The 21,693-nt window shown below is 33.2% G+C and overlaps 1 protein-coding gene across 2 annotated transcripts in view; it reads right to left on the bottom strand.

Moving 5' to 3' along the window:
* The window catches only part of CSMD3 (CUB and Sushi multiple domains 3), an 885,055-nt gene that overhangs the window by 57,769 nt on the left and 805,593 nt on the right, over window positions 1–21,693 (bottom strand). For both annotated transcript variants that reach the window (XM_024572155.3, XM_045181698.2), the window contains 6 exons: window positions 16,160–16,345; window positions 14,765–14,959; window positions 12,010–12,183; window positions 5,815–5,988; window positions 2,898–3,071; window positions 1,489–1,674 (listed from right to left, as the gene is read on the bottom strand). In XM_024572155.3, coding sequence (XP_024427923.2) covers window positions 1,489–1,674; window positions 2,898–3,071; window positions 5,815–5,988; window positions 12,010–12,183; window positions 14,765–14,959; window positions 16,160–16,345 — 1,089 coding nt within the window. The remainder of the gene's footprint in view (window positions 1–1,488; window positions 1,675–2,897; window positions 3,072–5,814; window positions 5,989–12,009; window positions 12,184–14,764; window positions 14,960–16,159; window positions 16,346–21,693) is intronic.

Genomic DNA, 21,693 nt, shown 5'->3' with positions numbered 1-21,693 from the left:
ATTGTCTAATATGTAGTTTAGAATAATTATATTCCTAGTCATTAATAAATAAATTATGCTGTACAAAGAAAATAATCAGTGGCTTGTTAACCAAGACACTGCTGGGCACAGCAGACGCAGATGCCAATATATTGTAGAATTTTCTTGATGACCTAGAGGTAGCTTAGGAACTTACTGTGTGCCCCCTTTTAAATGTAACTTGAAAAAATATTGAGCACAGCAAGAGTCTGGAGTATAAAATAACACACAAGAGGACATAAAGTTAATAAGTCCCTGGAGATCTTAGCACAAAACCAGGAGTACTATATGAAATAAAGGCAAAAAAGTATATGAGAGCCACAAAAATCTGAAGTTCATGTTTACACATCCTAGAATATATTTTCATTTTAATGTTGTTGCCACATAAGGACAAGTAACTAAATTAGTCAAACTATTAGTCCAGTCAGTGTACAATAAGAAAGTGAAATACATTTTCAGCAAGGGATCAACAATTGACTTAATTTTTGCATAGAATCTGAAATTTAACACATGTTGCATAAATTTGTTAATTCAGAGCATGAATGATATTACAAAATTTTCCAAAAATCCTACCACATGAATGTGAAGAGAGTGCCTCTAAATGAAACATGATCATAAAATAATTTTATAGTTTAAAATTAAGCATAAGCAAAAATTACACAATGATTTTTTGATATTCTACTCCTTCAATTTATGAAGTTATATCTCCTATCATGTCCAAGATTCTCCAACTCTTTGAGAATCTTAGTAGCCCTATTTGAGACCTATCAACTTGCTGAATTCCTAGAATTCATGTTCACTTCCCTATTCCTCACATAAATTTCATTTATTTCTATTTTCTCAGCACACATACCAGTTACATATTTATCTGCTAGGATTTACCTAGTTTATATTCTACAAGTCCAACATAACATTTAACTAAATACACTCACCAAATGGTCGCTGACTTGAAAGATGGTATATATTAACACAACTACCTTCATATGTGTATATATCTGAATATGACAAATATTTATGATCAATTCGTTTTAAGCAATACCTTTGTCTAAATCCTCAAGTATTCTGAAGTCCTAGTGGCTGTTTACATTAAGACTAGCATTGCCTCAAATGAAATTTGAAATAGCAGTACAAAATATGATCAAAATAGTTGCCCTCGGGGGATGATAATATAGAATATGAAAGATGTCTGCCTTTCATAATTTATCTGCTCTATCAGATTTCAAAGTCCAAGAATGATAGAGTTATAAAGCACATTAATATTTAATACAAATGATGCCTGAGCATTGAATTATAAGAATATAGGAAAGTGTAGTTTCAAAACAATGAAGCAGTAAAATAAAAAGTCCAATTAAAATAATAATTACAAACAAAATATTTCTGATATATAGTTCTAGACATTGTATAAGACAATAAACATCCATGTTACTTACATGGCATTTTCTCAAGGAAGAATTCATATTATCTACTTACTGATACATTCTGGTAGCGGTTTGTCCCACTGTCCATTTGGCTGACATATCAAAACTGAAGATCCAAATAAAAAATACCCAGGATTGCAGTCATAGAACACAACAGTACCATAGGTGAAGTTCCCATGTTCTATTTTACTTTCTCTTTTGGAATTGGCTGGAATTCCGGGATCAGAACAGTTTACCACTGAACAAATGACAAATTTTAAAAAGCGTGTGTTTGAAATAACATACATATATGCATGTAGATGTCTACAAGAAATTTAGTTTCAAAGGTAAATTGAATCAAGCAAATTAAAAATAACAAATAAAATGAATGCATTAACTATCTAAGATAATGAAATAAAGTATGTGTGGCTGAAATATAGAAAAAAAGAAAACATTTTTTGCAAAAACTTTGTGAACAATAGCAACCCCACAAGCATATGCTTAGTACGGATTTTGAAACTGATTCATTTAAACTACAGTTAAACCTTAACAAATGTAAAGTCTATAATGATTTAGTTGAAGTTTATCAGATAATATGAAGTATATCATACTTCTTTGCAAAATGGAAAAACACCAAAACAAAATCTTTAATCTGTTTCTATGCAGAAAACAACAAACTCCCAGTAGGTGTCATGGTAATTGAGGCCTCAAACATATTTTTCCAAAAAAACATACTTTTACATTTTTTATTGTTGTTCATTTACAGTTGCCCCCATTTTCCCCATACTCTCCCCTGCCCTTCCCAGCCCCCACCCCCCACATTCAATCCTCCCCCCTCCCCGTTCTGGTCTGTGGGTCCTTTACACATGTTCCTAGATGTGACCCTTCCCCTTCTTTCTTCCATTTATAGAGAAAATAAATGCCGAAGTTGAGTTTCATTAATTATGGAGCAAACAATCTTAATGACATTTTTTCAACCCTCCCATGAGGACTTTTCTTCATTGCTTTTTAGAGAGAGAGAAAGAGGACAGGAGAAAGGGAAGGAGAGAGAGAAACATTGATGCAAGAAAGAAGTGCTGATTGGTTGTCTCCCACATGCACCTGGACCAGCGATTGAACCCACAGCCTAGGTATGTGACCTGACTGGGAATTGAACCCACAACCTGTGGGTTACAAGTTGACACTCCAACCAACTGAGCCAGGATATGGTCTTAATGACGTTTTATAAGCAGGCATAAAATAGGAACAAGATGGTAAATGTAAGCAGTTAATACAAAGCCTGCTGGTTTTAACTTAAAAAAATAAGCTAAAAATGAGAAAAATGTAAAGCATTGCTAATGAGATGACATCAACATTAAATATTTTTGTTTTATCAGCTGAAGACTTCCCACTGTTCTGCCCAAGCTGTTTCAAACACGGTCATTTATGTTTCCACAGACACATGGCGGCTATGCCTGAGCTGGAAGAGTGTGAGGCTCCTACCTTTGCACATGGGTGGGGGATGGCTCCACTGCCTGTTGGCCTGGCACTGGGCCTTTGTTGGCCCTTGCATAAGATACCCAATATTGCAGGAGAATGTTACCACATCATTAAAGTTGAATCCATTCCCACTTGTCCTTCCATAAATTGGACTACCAGGGTGACCACAGCTGACAGCTAATAGCAGTAAGTGGGGGCGGGGAAAGCACAAAACAATATTTGGTTGTCAGTCATCACATGTGAATTACTCCTAACCATTTCAAACAATGTAGAAAGAAGGGCACTTTTACGTGAAAATATGTCTAAAGTACTTTTACTAATGCAGAGGAATGATTTAGAAAGCCACAAAAATCTAATGTAGTAGAAATACTATATTAATAAGTAGACAATTATTTACAGTTGTGATAATTTTATGCAAGTGGTACACAGATGTTTACAGTTTCATGGTGTCTGTTTTTTCTCTATTTCTTTTTAGAGAAGAATACAGAATTTTTAAATTCTGGGAATGCCTGAAGTTCATAGTAGTCACTAACAGAAAGAAATTGAACTAATTTTCCATTTGAGCACTGGAAGATACTTGAAAACAGTTTCTTATATTCAACTTTGAAATTATTGATTTTAATATTTATACAATTTTTACTTATATAATTTTTAAAAATAATGATTGATAAGCAAACCTGTATTTGAGGAATAATTTTTGACTATAAAATGTGGACCGTAAAAAATAATGCTGTACTAGAATTCTTACTGGTTTATTTTATTCACAATTGATATTTGATAATTTAGCACAATTTTCTTTGTAAATAATGATATCAATTAGATGCATACTTAAATCCTTTTAGTGTTACAGTTCTATTCCAGATTTTATGTGGCTCTGGCTTTTCCCAAATACTGTTTCCATGGCACCTGTTTCACCGCATAATCTCACTCTATTAATCAGAGCAAGTCTTGTAATAGTTCTTCGTAATTGGGCACAATGAAAAACCAGAGTCACTTCCAGTACTTTTGAAATGACCCGAGAGCAATTATTCTTCAGCTGTATTGTTAATGTCAACCTACTCATTTGGAAATGTAATTGCATAGTATTCTTGTTAAAATGATCAATAAGGAAACCGGTTTTACCCCAAGGGCCAATTTTCATTTATAGTCTCAATTATTCAACAAAAAAATAGCCAAGTGGTGTGACTGGGCTATGCTTGAATATAAACGGAAGGGGGGAAACTCCAGGAAAGCCCTAGGCACACTACTGCTGTCTCTAAGTCATCAGACATTCTGTGAGTGTGCTCACGGGCATGAGTGTGCTCACAGGCGTGAGAGTGTGCTCACGGGCCTGTGCGTGCACACATCCCCTTAGTCAAGCAAGTTTAATTGTTACCTATGTGCTGCACTGTCCTATTAAACCTCAACACACAAATGTGTTTTCCATGAAACTAGAGTTTCAATAAATTTCTGTTGGTTGAATAAAAATTGACAATGATGTATTTTACAAATATATAATTAGTTACAGAATAAATTAAATATTTTTTGTGAATCCACACTAAGAGACCAATGTGTTATTATCTGAAGCTTCCAAAATCTCTATTGCATAATCCTAAAATGTTACAATTACAACATATTTGCAGTGTTTATTCTAATTTTCTAACATCAGTTTTAATGTAAATGTCAGTAATTTGGAGTATAAATAACTAGGAGGAAAAAAAAAAGAAATACATTGATAATTGACTTCAAGTCCAAAAAAGGATAGATTATGATGTGAAACATGGTATATTGCTGGGGATTCAATGGGGTAAGAAAAGTAACAGAATTATCAATATTCAACTATATTCTGCTTTTAGTAGTATAATAGTCACAATATATGCACAATGGGCAAATCTATATAATACATATAGCAAACACAAAGCACAGCAGGTATACTTAAAGATTAATAATAAAAATGTACTATTTTAAAATCGATTTTATTCTTCAAGTGTCATCATAACTAAATTAACTTAAAAGATCAGATAGATATATTTGTTGAACTGGTAAGTTATTATATTAAAACTATTTCAAAATTACATATGGTTATACAATTTTTTTGTGAATTTACAAATAGCAGGAAGAATGCTTGAGACATATTTTTACATAAAATTTAATATTTTATAATCTATTATATAATTGCATTATCTACGTATATATAATCTTGATGTATTTAAGAATGCCATAGATTTTGAACCACAAAGGGTCCATAATGATAAATACTTTTAACCATTTGCTTTATATATAAGGTAATTAGGGCCTAGAGAGATTAAAAGACTTTCATTAGCTCATCTAATTAGCAGTGAAACTGAAATAAGAACAATGGTTCTCCATGTCATGTCAGATGACTGCCCCCACACTAATTATACTGCACGAATATCTGATTTTTATATGACAGCTATAGTATCATAATTATTAGTAAAAAATGTATCCAAAGTATTTTCTGCTATAAAAAGCTACACAGTGTTACATCACAGCAATACTGATGCTACTACGACACAGTGGTCCCAAGAAATTGAAATCCTTGTAACTAAAATTTGTCGAGAATGCACCTTGATAAAAATATGTTTTTTAAATATTTATATAGTCCTATTAAATACTAGAATAGTTCAATTTCATCTTTTGTCTTTATAATAAAACATAAATAATAGACATTTTCTTCCATGTTCATAGTAGATGACTTTATATACCTCTGAACATACCCTATTTTAAAGATTAGGACATAGCAATATGAAAAATGATTTTTGAGAATTTGGTTTATGTCTTTGTCCTTAAATATATATGTGAATATATATTTACATATACATATGCATGTGTGTATGCTTATATATCTCACCTAAGAATAAAGTTACTGGTAATGGCATGAGAACAGAGGTTTCTAATTACTTCTGCCATGCTTACTTACGCACACAGGACGGGAGCTGACCGGACCAATTGTGATCCTGTTGACATATTCTCACTGAAGAACCGATCAATCGAAAACCAGGATTACACTGATAAACAACTGTGTCTCTGTATCCATAATTTTCTCCAATGACTTGACCATTCACAATGAGTTCTGGAATTCCACAGTGACCCGCTGAAATGGGTCAGAAAGCAGTATTTTTAATACTGTGATCTACATTTTATTTCTGTATCTATATACATATGTAATATTATTAAACCTTTAAAACTGACTTAGAAGCATGCCACAAATGATGCAAATATGATTACATGGCATAAGAGACTGAGTAAAAATGCCAAATACAGGGAATTTAAAGAAGAGACACTTCTAAGTAACATTTGCATCTAGTAGAAATTAGAATTTCAGTCTGTATAAAAGTTAAAATGTAATATCAAACTTTGAGAAATATAGATACAGCAGTAGTTAGTGGGGAAATTTACAGCATTAAATGCTTTATTAGAAAGGAAGATGCATAATTAAAGACCTAAGACTGCACTTCAAGAAGAGGAAAAAATGGAGCAAAATAAAAAAGAGAAGAAACTAAAGCCAAAGTAAGTGGATGAAAGACTATATTATAGTCAGTTAAAGAAGTCGAGAAAAAACAGAAAGATTAATAAAAAATAGCATCTAAACAAAAAATTCTTTCTTTAAGAACAGCAACTAAATTGTGAACCCCCTAGCTAATCCTATCAGCACAAAGTAAGAAAGAACAAAATTACCAATAACAGGAATGAATGAAGTCATATCTATACAAGCTTACAGAAAATAAAATCATAAGAAATATAAAGAACAGCTTTATGCCAATACATTTAAGAGTTCAGAAGACAAATTCTTTGAAAATGACATTATACCAAAATAAACACAAAAATAAAGTAGAAAATTTGAATAGTTCTTTATGTATTTAAAGTATCTGTATTAAAACCTTTTCCACATACACACAAAAAATGTCCAGCTCAGAGGCTGTCACTGGTCACATTCAATGAAACACTGAATTAAAAAAAAAAAAAAAAATCTTACACACACTCTTTAAGAAAGAATCACTTCCTAACTCGTTTTATGCGGTAATCATAGCCACAATAGAAATCCTGAAAAAGACACAGGAAAGAAGCAGTGTCCTTTCCGAACATAAATGCTAAAGTCCTTAAGAAAATCTTAGAAAATCAGTCTAGGAACATATGTAAATAATAATACATCAATCTGGGGTTTATCCAGAAATTAACAGTTGCTTTAGATGGAAAATCAACTACCGTAACTTACCATGTTGATAAAGTAAAGAAGAAAATAATACATACATGATTATTTCAATAAATGAATAAAAAGCATTTGGTAAAAGCCCATACGTCATTGAAACTAACAACACATTAGGTACTTAAGAAAAATTTTCAACCTGATAAAGATGTCTGTGATATTGTGACTTATAATAAGAAATATCCATTTAGTATTGGTTTCCTTTTCTTTCTTTAACAGAGCTCCTAAACCCCTTGGAATTACCTGAATGTTGAGAACAACTAAGGTGTCTTTAGTTATGTTAATTAGGTGACTTTCAGACCTCACCTGAGGGTATGAGCTGGCTGCCAGTGGAGTCAACTAAGTGATTAGAGGATTTAAAATTTCCGCCCCACCCCCTTAGCCTCCAGGGAGGGGAGAGGAGCTGGAGGCTGAATTAATCACCAATGGCCAGTAATTTAATCCATCATGCCTTTGTAAGGAGGTCTCCATAAAAACCTAAAAAGACAAGGTTCTTAGAGCTTCCTTCCCAGGTTCTGAACAGTGGGGATTCTGGCAGAGTGGTAAGCTCAGAGAGCAAGGAAGCTCGGAGCCCTTTCCACATATCTTGCCCTGTGGATCTCTTCCATCTGGCTGTTCCCAAGTTACCGTATTTCACCACGTATAATACACACTTTTCTTGCCCAAATGTTTGAGGGAAAATAAGGATGTGCATTGTACACGGGAATTAGTACGAAAACGTGGGTACACATTATACACAGCAGTGCATTATACACCCAAAATACACTCTATCTTTTTGTAACAGTATTTGAAAAAAACAAAACAAAACACATACTATACTAATCAAGTAGTAATTATAGAATAGGTGGTACTAACAGACTCATAGAAAAATCATGTATTAAAAGCTTCCTTATGAGTAATTTGCAGATATCAGCAGTTTCAGTCCCTGGCTTAGCCAGGAATGCAGGACCCTGCCCACAAGCACTGGATAAATGCCAGGAATTCCTGTCAGAACTCGCAGAAACACTGTCTGCGGGCCCTGCTCCTGAACACTGGCAGTGCAAGGGCAGGTACCGCATTGGGACTAGGTGGTTACACACACAGGGGATAGCATTGAGACCACCCTAGAGCAGAGCTGGGAAATCCCTTAGCCCCCCTCTTCCCATGGTTCCTCTGTTAACACAGCCGGGACGCCTGAGTTGCTGCCATGGTTTTGGAGGCATGAGCCTGCCATGTTGTCAGGCTGTCAACTCCTGAATAAACCCCTTGCCTTCTCAACCATAGCCTGCCTCACAAATTTGGCTTTCATGATGGTGGGCAGCTGGACCTGTGGGTCATTTTCCCAGTTTCACTTTTAAAACAAACTGGTGAGCTAATAAGTAAAATGTTTCTCTTAGTTCTGTGAGCCTCTTTAGCAAAGTAATCAAACCCAGTAACAAAGTCGTTGGAACCCCCAAACTTAGCTGGTTTTTCAGAATCACAGGAAACTAACTACCACGGTTTGTGACTGGCATCTACAGTGGCGGTTGGGGACAATCCTGTCAGAGAGAACCCTTAACTTGTAGAATCTGATAGAATCCCCAGGAAGTTAGTGTCAAAGTTGAACTGTAGGACACCCAGCTGGTGTCTAGAGAATTGCTTGTTATTGGAATCGTGTGTAGAACACCCAAAGACATCTAAGAGAGACCTGCAGCTAACATCGTATTTTTGGATGAAATGTTGAATTCTTTACTCATGATACAGCAAAAAAGATGAGGTTGTCTCCTTCTGGCAGTTCTACTTAAGGTTGTTTGGTTGGCTCTGTCTAGTATAATGCATTAGTACAAAGGAGGAAAGGGAAGCATAAACCTGAGAAATCAAAGTAAAACAGTTCTATGCTCAGATGAAACATATATAGAAAATCCTATTTTAAGAAAATCCTAAAACTAATGAGTAAATTTAGCAAAGTTGCAGGATACTAGATAAGTATTTTAAATAATTGTGTTTTTATGTACTATTGAATAGCAGGAAGCAATTGGGAAATATAATTAAAGATGAACAACTTCACTTACAGTATAAATACACTGAACATTTTGAGGAACAAATTTAGCAACAGACATATATGATCTCTATGCTAAAAATACAAAATATTGCTAATGCAAAAAAAAAATTAAGGCAGACTAAAATAAAGAAATAAAAATACTAAACATACTATGTTCGTAAACCGGAAGGTTCAACATTGTTAGATGCCAATTTTCCACAGTAATCTATAGATTCAATGCAATCCTTATCATTACTTAAAAGGCCTTTTTAAAAATAAAAATTAATAATCTAATTCTAAAAGTGTTATGAGACTACAGAGGACTTAAGAGTATCCAAAGTTGTCTTGAAAAAAATAAGAACAAATTTGGAGAATTAACATACAAAATTTCAAGACATAAAATACATTTTATAAATAGTGTCAAATATCCCTCTTGGAACAAATAAAATAAAACAAAACAACTTACCCTTATTCTGCAATACTTGTAACCACAACTTAAAAATAAATCACAGATACAAAAGTAAGACCAAAACTACACACTTTCTAGAGACTGTCTTTCACGTATTCTTTGTGACATACGGCTGAGCAAAGGTTTTCTAAATCAGCTACAGAAAGCAATAACCACACAGAAAAAAAAAGATAAGGTAAACTTTATCAAAATTTAAAAGTTCTGCACGTCAAAGATGCCATTATGGAATGCCTGCGCAAAATATTCAGAAAGCACATAATGATGAAGACCTTGCAACCAGAATATACAGAGAACTCCTCCATTCATAATAGAAAGCAATTCAATGTAAAAGATACTTTTACAAAGAACATTTACAAATGGCCAATAAGCCCAAGAAACTGTAGTACATAAATAGTTATCAAAATAATGCAAATTAAAATGTTATAATTTTATACACCCAACAGAATGAATAAAATTTAAAATAAACTGACTATACCATACGCTGGAGAAGTTGTGAGACCACCAGAACTCTACCAGGAAATTTACTCCTGATTATTAAAGAGAAATAAATGCATATGCACACAACAAGAGTTTTACATGAATATTCATAGCAGTTTTATTTAAAACAGCCCCAAACTGGACAGATTCCAGGTGTCCATCAACAGGGTGAAGGCTAAGTGTGGCATATTCATACAATGGCATTCTACTCAGTGATTAAAAAAAAATGCTGACGCACACATTGACATAGAGGAAAGGGAATGAAAGTAGCCTTAAACAAAGAGATACCATTCCAAGCCAAGGTGTCTGGGGCTATTAGGACAAGTTGTTTTCCAACGTGAGAAGAATGACTGGGCCGCATGAATCCACAAGGTCATTCTAAGCTTAAGATGCTAGGATTTGCTTGTTTTGCAACTGTACTTTCCTCCTACCAACACCCTTTTAAATTTATGGGTGATGCCAGCTATGTCCTCTGCAACGGAGGATGATGCTGTCTTCACAGACTGAGAGGCAATGTTTTCTCATAAATATTTTATGTCCTGTCTCTTCAGAGAACAGAATTGGGATTCTAAATAGCTGAAGAAAATCACCCTCTCTATATGTAATATTCAATAAACAATATACAATAACAGTCTATAAGGGTGAAGAACCATAAAATATCATATTTTAATTTTAGTTTGCATATACATTTTCAAAATTTTAAGTAAACTAAGTAATCTGTAATTGAAATCAGTATTACTAAATTCAGTTTAGGAATTACTAGAAGACTTTTTTATTTTATTATTTAACCCTACATTAACATATAAAGATTTAATTTATTTACTATTTTCTTTTTATACAGCAGTCTAATAGCACATTCAAGTGTATGTGTTCTTATAAAGAAATGATTATTGCTATTTCCAAGTATACCTATTAACAGATATGCCTGAAGGGGTAAAAATAATAATTTTACCAAAACTTCTAACAAAACCTTTTAGGTTTCAAACTACCATTGTATTACCATGAATATTTTCAAGCTAATTAACAAAACAATATGCATTTAAATTGCTAAAATATAGAATTTTCTGCAGTGTGTCATATTGTAAACAGTAAAACTTTACAGAGAAACTGTTGTACACATTTATCAATACACTGTTCATAATAATCAGCAATTTCGAGTTGGTAAACAAAATGATTATGCCTGTTCCCAAAAGACAAGTGAGTGAATAATTAGAACAATTTTTATTATATCTAATTCAATACTGGCTGTCACATCTTGATATCATTTTAGAGAAAAATAAGGCATACATCATACCATTTTCTTAATATTAAAAAGATACTGAAATCTTTGAAAAAAGAGATAAATCATAATATTATTTTAATAATAAAAGAAGAGGTGTAAAAAGACATAGCTAATTGTTTCTTTTACTGCAGTTGTTTTTTAATATTAAATTCAAAGAACCCTAAAGAAAAAAAAATTTGCCCTAAAATCAGGTTTGCAAACATATATATTTAAAGTTTTAATAGAAAGTAATATTATACATGTTGAAACTGTGAAACAAAAAGGGAGGAGAATTTTTAAATGTGGAAATTATTTTTCTTCTTCGGTTATTACCTTAAACAAACAGGTGAAGGCAGAACTGACTGTGGTTTAGAATGAATTAATTGCTACAGTAATTAATCCAGCTGAGTATGCAGATATATATTTTTCAGCCATTAGTTTTCCCCTTTTTATTTTCACCATGCCTGGAAGACAATGTGTCACTCCTTAATGACATGAGTTTCATTTGCCATAGTTGTTAAGTTTTAGAGTTATTTGTTAAATAACTTTCTACCATGAGACATTTGTAAAGTTAAATATTTTTTAGTGAGAACCCTTACTGAGTAAATAAAAGTTGTTACCTCATATTATGAAAAAAGGATTGCATCTTTTCCAGAGGGGAGGAAAAAAAAAGCTTGGTTAAAATGATTTAAAGATCCTTACCTAGACATCTGGTTTCAGACCCACTCCAAAGACCCGAAGAAAGGCATTCCCGCACTGCGGAGCCCACAAGAATGAAGCCCGCGTCGCAGGTAAAGATGGCTGTGGAGCCGTACGAAGTCTGGGTTCCGATCTTATTTCCATTTGGAGGTGTAGGTAGTTCTCCGCAGGAAATAACTTCAAAGCAGTGAAAAAGTTAAAACTGTTAAATACATAGTCAATATACACTGGTAACAAAACCATGCTTTTAACATTCTGAATTCCCTTTGATTTGACATATGTACATTGGAATGGACATCTGTAAACCATGTTTGAAAGAGTGTGGGCATGTAGAGAAAATTATGACATCATTTAAAATTTATCCCCTTTCAGTTCCAATAAAATCTAAGTTAGAGTGTCATGTGATGAAGCTGTTGTATTTGTGTCTTTTGCAGAGCCAACCTGGTAACTCAGCAGGTTATAGAGGGAGAAGAATAATCACAGGATTTAAGGGAAGCTAATTCATTAGTCCAAAATCTTTCTCTGACTTACCAAGTGACACTGGGCAATCCCTTGACAAACCTGAGAGAAAGTTTTTTCATCATCTAGACAATGCTAAGACAGTAATTATAATAACTTTTTGTTGAAGACCCTACTATGTAATAAGAATGCTTTACATGGGGAATATTTGGTTCTCACAAGTACCGTTAGATAAAGTTATAGTTCACATTTTGTTTGTAGGTTTTAAAATTGAAAAGGGCAGACTAACTGACTTGGTGGGTCTTTCAGAACCCAGGGCTTAGGAGTCCTCCATTTTTAAAGACAGCAAATGAATTCTCTTTCTGGGAAAAAGAAAATAATGGATCATGTTTATTGAGTCTTTATTTTGTACCAGACACTATTACTAGTGTTTTCACGTACGTACTTCTCTAAAGAACCCTGAGGAAGATGAAACCATTATCCAGATTATATGCACTAGCATATGGGCACATCAAGATTAAGTAATAAGATTACACAGCCTGTAAATAGATAATCAGAATTTAAACCCAGCAGTCTAACTTCAAATCCAATAGCTAACCATCAACCCATAATGCATTATTCTGGCTCCAGCTCTGCTTTCAGGTCGAGCCTTTAGATGGCCATCAGACAGACAAATAGAAAATGTGCAAACTTTAAATTGCTACATATAAAACTGAAAATGAACTGATTGTTTTGAACTAATCCCCAAGTAATCCTTTGAGGTAGCTATACTATGTGTTAACATTAACAGCACTAATATATATTATTTGAATTTAAATGATGAGCAAATGGAGGACCAGAAAAATTACTATTTTTGTATTTCTCAATGAATTGCAATTGTTAGATTCCTTGTTATTTCCTGTTCTTAGCTCTTGGCAGGGACCTGACCTTATAGACCAAGTAAACCCTTCTTCGCAGTAGAGGACAGAGCACAAAGAAGCCAGACAAACATTTGTTGAATGTCTCATTAATGTTTCTGTTGGAGATAATTTTTATTAGCTCTTTGAAATATCCCTATGTTATGTGCCTTTTTAATGAAATTATATTAGAAAAATAATAAAGGTGGAGGCAGAGAAAGATCCTGGGAGAAAACCCTAAGGAACAGGGCAAAAATTTATGAATACAGAAGTATATTTTTAGAATATCAACTATAATTTAAATGTCTATATTTGAGATTTTAACTCATCAACATGATTATCTTATAAAAAGGTCAACCCCCAAATTCTATGCTTACACAGAGACTAAGAAAGTAAATTACAAAACAGAAATTAATGAGTAGAACAAAACTTGGTCATTGTGTACTCACTACACAGATAGTTGTCTGCTGTATTAAACTTCTTATTTATCGTTAGACGTCTGATTCCTTTTTTAGTTTATTTATAAACTATAAGTGTCTATACCCTAGATGGGTTAGAGTAGTGTTGGACACAAAATAAAAGGAGGAATTTTCAGCCTATTTCCTGGCACTAAGTAAACAATCACTAAATGTAGCGAAGGAGGTTCGAAGTGAGTTTGAGAAATTTAATCTGACTATCCTGTGTTCCGTTAGTTTATCTACATTAGACACTGGCCATTTATATTATAAGAATGTATGGAAATAGGAAGGCAATATATTCAATTTGATTCAATAAATACTTATTGAACTCCAATTGTGAGTCAAGTTCTAGCAGATATTTTTCAATGCATCATACCATTAAATTTTTATAATAACTATGAGATAGGCATTATCATAATTTTATAGTTAAAATTTTTGACTTAAAAAGAATAAACACCATATAACATAGTGTTTAGCAGACAAGGGTGTAATCAGTCTACCTGGGTTGAGTTCCATTTTTCCACCATTTATAGTCTCTGTGACTTGTGTAAAATAATGCAATCTGGGGCACAGTTTTCTTTTTGATAAGATGAAGATAATAATATCAACTAATCTGTAGTTTGGGAACTAAGGAACAAAGAAAATAGTACTTGAAAAGGGCTAAAAGTGGTGCCGGCAAAGTGGAAGTAGGCAACAGCATTTTCTAGTTGTTGTAGTAAATGACATGCCGAGAATTCCAACACAGATTTCTGAAGCCAAAGCCCATGTTTTTTGCAAAAGCATTGACTAATACAAAATAATTTAGAAAAATTTAAAATTTATTGAGAATACATTATCTTTTAAATGATATTATGTCATTATTGTTCAGTGTGCTTGGAAAGGAAGTGATCAAGCATCAGTCACCAAAGGTAGCTTATGAAGTAAGTTAGCAAAGTGGGTACTTACTTTGGCAATATGGTCTTTCATTTCTCCAACTCCAGGTGCCGTTAGGAAGGCATTCAATAGAAGCAGGACCTAGTCCATGATAACCAGGGTCACAGCTGAACACTACCTTGGTTTTGTATTCATAATGGGAGCCATTCACTATTCGCCATCTTCCATGGTCCAAGGTAAAGGAATTGATGCTTGGACATGTAACAACTATACAGAAGCCAAGAACATAAATGCGAATAAGTCAGTCAGTCTATTCAACCTCCTAACTGTATCTCAGGTCTATTCCCCCCTTTACATCACGGTTGCCTTAATTCATTCCCTAGTGTGCCATCCAAGGTCCTTTAACTTTTGTTTTTATTTCTTCCCCATGTAATCTTTTCCACTCCCCAGCTCTATGATATTGCTGGGAGTTGAACTCACCGTGTTATTTCACACTTAAAAGTCTTTGTGCAGGTTTACTGAGGTATAATTGACAGAATGTGGGAAAAGGGAACCCTTGGACAAGTTGGTGAGAATTTAAACTGGTAGAGCCAACATGGAATGCATACATACAGCCAGTATAGAGGTTCCTCAGAAAATTAAAAACATGCTACTGTGTGATTCAGCTACTCCCCCCAGGTATATATACAAAGGAAATGAAATTAACGTCTCTAAGAGGTATCTGCACTCCATGATCATTGCAACATTAGTTGCAACAATAGGAAAAGCCTATTCTCTTCCTCCTTCATACATTTTGGAAGGACTATATTTTAAGGAAGTGTGTTTTATGAGAATGGTCTTTTTATGTAAGATCTGTGATATAAGCTGTGACTAATTCAAAACTTGCTCAACATAAGCAGAGAAGCATTGTTAGTCACCTATGTTAAGACTGCAAATAATTTAACAAGGATCACTTTAAATGAAATCACAGCTAAGTTAAAACATTAGTACTAAATTTTAAAAAATCATTGAAATATAGAGAAATAATGAAGACCTCATTTAAACCAATATTCTCTGATCTTTATTGCTACCAAATATTTTATCAGAATGATACCTCTTAACATTATATACTATTCATTTACCTTTTAATGCAGCAATGACAGCGATGGGAAATATTCTAAATGTAAGTAACCCAAAGAACACTGACAAAGTCAGACTTTATGGATCATCTCAGCAGCATCATTCTTCCTTATACAAATCAGGACCAATGTACAAAAACATAATTTATTAATGAAAATTTTCAAGGGCCCATACATTAAAACGCAGGTTGATCAATGGAGGACAAAATAAATGAAATGTTATCATGTAAGACAGCTAAGTTAACTTTTCCTCTTCAACATCACACTTCATTTAAACAATATGTAAAATTCCAAATCATGTAAGATGCCAAGAGAAATGCGAGTGACAGAATTTCCTTCACACACATACCAACACAGCGAGGGGTCTTGTTATGGTTGCTCCACGTTCCATCTGATTGACAGACGGCGGTGGTAAGTTCCTTAGAGGACAATCTGTATCCATCATGACAAAAATAGGTGACTCGGGTGCCTACTAAGTAGTCTGTTGTGAGTATTCCTCCATTTGTTGGAGCTTTAGGAATCCCACAGGAAATTGCTAGAATACATACATAGACACAAAAGTATAGAAAGAGAAATATAATTTATTTTCCAAGTCTTTTAAACTGTTTGGGATGTTAAACTATTTGGGATTTTTTTTAATCCTGAAACAATATCAGAATACCTCCTACAAATGCTTTTCTGAACCAAAAACTTTTTGAATAATGTATTTCAAACCCCCTGTGAATGTGTTTTTTTATTTGGTGAATCCATACATGGTTAACCTTTGTTTCTAGATTCTTACTTATTTTCTAGTCTCCATGTGCATGGTTATCAGCACTCATATAGATTGTATGAGGATGCAAGTGAGGTGAATACAGAGTGTATATAGGGCTTACCCTTGACTACATCACCCCACAGCAAGTTTGGTCCATTCGATGACACAGGTGACTACTAAATATTATAAAGGGGGTGGTAAGCAGTAGTAAATAGGATGCTGGCCAGGAACAAAACAAATAGATTTATTTTACCTGGAAGCTGGACATTGCTTTGTCTTAGGAGCAGCCAAACTCTCTGTGCTTGGATGCATCCATGAGATGTCATGTGTATGGACATGTTTAATAAATATAAGACCAGGACTTACTGTCTTAAAAACTAGTTTGGATCTTCCTGCATTTCATTAATATGTCATAAACGTCTTGATTTTTAAATGCAACAAATCTGATTTAGGTGAAAATTAATTTTTTCATAATGTGACAATTACAGTTAAAATTTTATATTAAAATAGATTATGTATATACAATATTTTTACATCTTATTAATTCAAATGCCTATAAAGACATCTCCTAAGATCAACTGTTATCCTTCTCTGCTCTACAAGTACACAATTTGCATCTCAAAAAGAACAAGAGCTTAAGTATTCAAAGAATACATTTGGCAGCTACACTCTAAATAAAGTGAGATTAGCTGTATCTTTCATATCATGTTCAAATATGTGTAAGCATTTATACATATCTCTGCAGCAAAAAATTAGAATATAAGTGCAGCGACAGGACCACTGAAGTTATTATGTAACATTTGGTGTATGTACTGTATATTACCTATACGAAATCAGAAAATGTCTGAATTTTGAAATATCTAGTATTATAGGTTTCAGAAAAAATTCTAGATTTTCAACTATGTATAATTTTCTCATATCAAAAGAAATAAAGAACAGAAAGACATAAGCTTATTTTCAATGTTTACAAATGCTGTGTTCCATTTATCTGTCTCCAATTATAACCTAAAATTATTTCTACTTCTAAAACCTCTCAGTAAGTTGTTTAATTTTAATTAATCAATATGAATTAAATATAAAGTAAATAATTTTAGTGAAATCTATATGATATTATCAAAACTGAATGGGGCACTCCTTATCAGTGGATAATGTAACCTTTTGTAATTTGATAACCTATACATTATGAACAGAAAAACAGTAACACTGGCTAAATAACTTGTATATGCAATGTCATGTAATTACATTATTATCCTTAATATCCAATTACAGAACCTCTAAAATAACAGTGTTATAAATATAAATAATTTCCTGATATCTTTTAAAGAAATGTTTGTATTTCCATTTATGACTTCTGGTAATTTCAAAAACCAAAGATGGTATATTAATTGATCTGTTAACAATGAACTCTACATTGTTGGAGTAGTATAGCTTGAACTTATATCAAAGTAAAAAGGGAATATAGATTAAATAGTATAGGTTCCACATATGTGGTTAAGGCAAAATGGCTATATTTTAGAGCTGAAAAAACATCATCACTGAGTGGTTGACAAAAGGGTTTCTCTGCAGAACTCTCAAAACAAAGCAGAAATTAAAAGTTAGGCAGGGAATACAAAGTGACAGTTTCTACATAACACTGTGTAATACTCGATTGTATAGTTGGATGGAAATGGTTCCGTTCCTGAAATGCACGAGGGCAGTCAATGAATGGCTATTTGATGTGTCCACAAAGAAGTGAAACACCAAACCAAATCCAAATAGAGATGGTAAACTAAATTTTCTATCTTCAAATATGCTCAGATTGTTGCTCAAGTAAATAATTGTACAAGGAGACTGAAGAGACAGAATAAAAATAGAGAGTGTAAAAAATATTTGGAACAAAACAAAAAGTTTGCATTATGTGAATAGCTCTTTCCAATGACATTTCAGCATTTTATTTTAAATAACTATGTCTAAACACAGATAGGTTACATATAACAAACATTTTTAGAAAGCAATTAATCTATTAAAATTGTTCAATGATAGGGGTAAAGACAGTCTCTTCCACTAAATATTGTTGGGAAAAGTGGACAGATACATGCAAAAAATGAAACTAGACCGCTTTCTTATACTATATGCAAGAATAAACTCAAAATGGAGTAAAGACTTAAATATAAGACCTGAAACCATAAAACTTCTAGAAGAAATCACACACAGTAAATAATTTGCCAACACTCTTAAGTAATTTTTTTGGATGTATCTTATAGGACAAGGGAAACAAAAGAAAAATAAGTGGGCCTACATCAAACTATGAAGTTTTTGCACAGCAAAGGACACCATTAACAAAATAAAAAGACAGCCTACCAAATTGGAGAATATATTTGCCAATGACATATCTGATAAGAGGTTAATATATGAAATAAAAAAACATATATATTTACACCAAAATAATCCAATTAAAGAATGGGCTGAGGACCTGAATAGATATTTCTCCGAAGGGGACATATAGATGGCCAACACATATAAGAAAAGCTGCTTAACGTCATTAGTCATCAGAGAAACAGAAATTGAAACCACAATAAGATATCACCTCACACCTGTCAGAATGGCTGTCATCAATAAATCAACAAACAAGTGTAAGTAAAGATGTGGAGAAAAGGGAGCCCTAGTGCAATGTTAGTGGGAATGCAGACTGGTACAGTCACTGTGGGAAACAGTATAGAATTTTCTCAAAAAATTAAAAATGGAACTGTCTCATGACCCAGCAATTTCATTTATGCATATTTACTGAAATAAATCAAAACATCAATTCAGAAAGATATATGCATCCCTGTGTTCACTGCAGCGTTACATCTGATAGTCAAGGCGTGGAAGCACTGGAAGTGTCCATCGGTGGATGGATGGCTAGATAAAGAGAAGCTGGTTCATACACATAAGGCAATGTGACTGGGCCGTAAAAGAATGAGCTCTTCCATTTGCAACATCATGGACAGACCTAGAAGGTACTATGCTAAGTGAAGTAAGTCAGAGAGAGAAAGACAAATAGCATATGATTTTACTTATATGTGCACTCTAAAAAAAGTAAGCAAACCCAACAGAGACTCATACATACAGAGAACAAAATGGTGGTTGCCAGTGGGAGGGGCTTGGGGGGCTGGGTGAGACAGGTGAAGGGGTTAAGAAGAGCAAATTGGTAGTTACAGAATAGTTATGGGGATGTCAAGTACAGCACAAGGATTACAGTCAATAATATTGTCCAGTAATAACTATGTATGGCGTCAGACTTGTCAAGGAGGATCACTTCGTAATTGTATAAATGTCTAACCACTATGCTGTGCACCTGAAACTAATAAAATACTGAATTCAGCCATAATCGAAAACAATGAAAATAAAAAAATAAGTAATATTGTCCAATGACAATAAAAGTTCCATTTTGGAATGCCTGCTTGAATTAGAAATGTTTAATTGCACTTCACTTTACCTATTCTAATTGTAAAATGATTTTAAACCAAGCAATTAAAAAACATGATTCCATATGTAAATGTTGTATTATATACAAAAATAATCAATGAAATTTTAGACCTGACTCTACCAAACAATTTCAAAATTTCAGAAATTGCAGGATGTATTTTATTTTAGCCAAGTTAATTATTTCCCTAAAGACTTCCTAATGGTTTTTATATATTAAAATATATTTATTGCATATAATGTACATATTAAATAATTCTTATATAATAAGATATAATAGTTAAAAGTTCAGAGCATTTTAATATTTAAAATATATGACTTAGAGGTAATTATATGTATATTTTAGATACCCACAATTCTAAAATTATGAGATCAAAGATTTTTTTCCCAAAGAATTTCGAGTTCCTAGAAATTATTTAGTACTAAGAATAGGTAAGTACTCCTGCTACTCATTGCTCAAAGGAAAGCAGAGGCTTCCATATTTATTAAAATATATATATATTCTACATGAAGTGAGCACCCTCAGTGTTTGCAACCCAGTAAGGTTAAGACACTTCCCAGAATTCTAGTAAGTGGTTAATGTTTCCTGTATCACTAGAACAAGGAAACGATAGTTCTTTCATTTCTCATTTATTTATACATGTCTATTAGAGATATTATCCTTTCATGAATTAAAAATTGCAGTTTAATATGTAAGAGCAGCCATTTCAGGTGTCAGGTAATATCTATTCTCTTCTCATTTTAACTTGCTGTTGTTTTATTTTAAATTGTAATTGATTTTATTATAATCAATTTATTACATTTTATTTATTTCATCAAAATCGCCTCCATTAATCAGACTACACGTAAGAACCATCATTTATTAAGTAAGAGCATGTGCATTTTTTAATATGAGGATTCATAGTTGTCATATACACCTCCACATTGTGGGAAGGATACATCAAATTTAAAATTAAATTTCATATTGACAATATAATATGTTAAATATTTTAAAATTCCAGTCAGATTTTCTTGATATGATTTGTCTTTGTGATTATACCTACCTAAGAGACTAAGATGCTTTTACAAACAAGACCTGGTCCAAAGCTCTAATAATGTGTTACTTGTTAATTAAGTAGCTTGTCATTCTGTTTTCAGTAGCAGGATGCAATGCTCAGATGGTGCCTCCATTTTTAACAAAATACAAATGAAAATAAAAGACATGTATCTGTTGAGTTAGCTAAACAGTGAAGAAGAAATAATGTGGCAATTAGCTCCATTGTCCTCTCTCAAATGTGTTGCTCTGTGAGTACATTTCTGGGTACTCGTACTCAGAGTGAAAGCCCTCAGGGAACTTGCCCCCTCTCATCCGCTCTGTTCTTCCTGCAGACTGCATAGTACCACCGCCTCCAGCTCGGGGTCCATCACTTTCTGACAACAGAGTAATGGAAGTGGTAGATGTGTGAGCGGAGTGTGTACAACAGTGGATACAGACAAGGCCTAAATCACACAACAAATGAAGAATTTTAAAAGATATATGTCAAATTCTCCTTAAATTCATCCTTCTATGTTTTTAAGCCTTATTTTCCTGAGAAGCATCTATAATAGGCTTCTGAATTCCTGTATCTTTGGAAATTATAGTGACCCAAATATTTTCTAAAAAGTAAAAAGAAGTAACCTTTTATTAATGTGTTTCTCCTTTCTTA

Source organism: Desmodus rotundus, chromosome 8, assembly GCF_022682495.2.
Source record: "Desmodus rotundus isolate HL8 chromosome 8, HLdesRot8A.1, whole genome shotgun sequence".
In the NCBI taxonomy this organism is placed as follows: domain Eukaryota; kingdom Metazoa; phylum Chordata; class Mammalia; order Chiroptera; family Phyllostomidae; genus Desmodus; species Desmodus rotundus.
The sequence above is the reverse complement of the archived record's forward strand: the minus strand, read 5'-3'. Positions and strand labels throughout refer to the sequence as shown.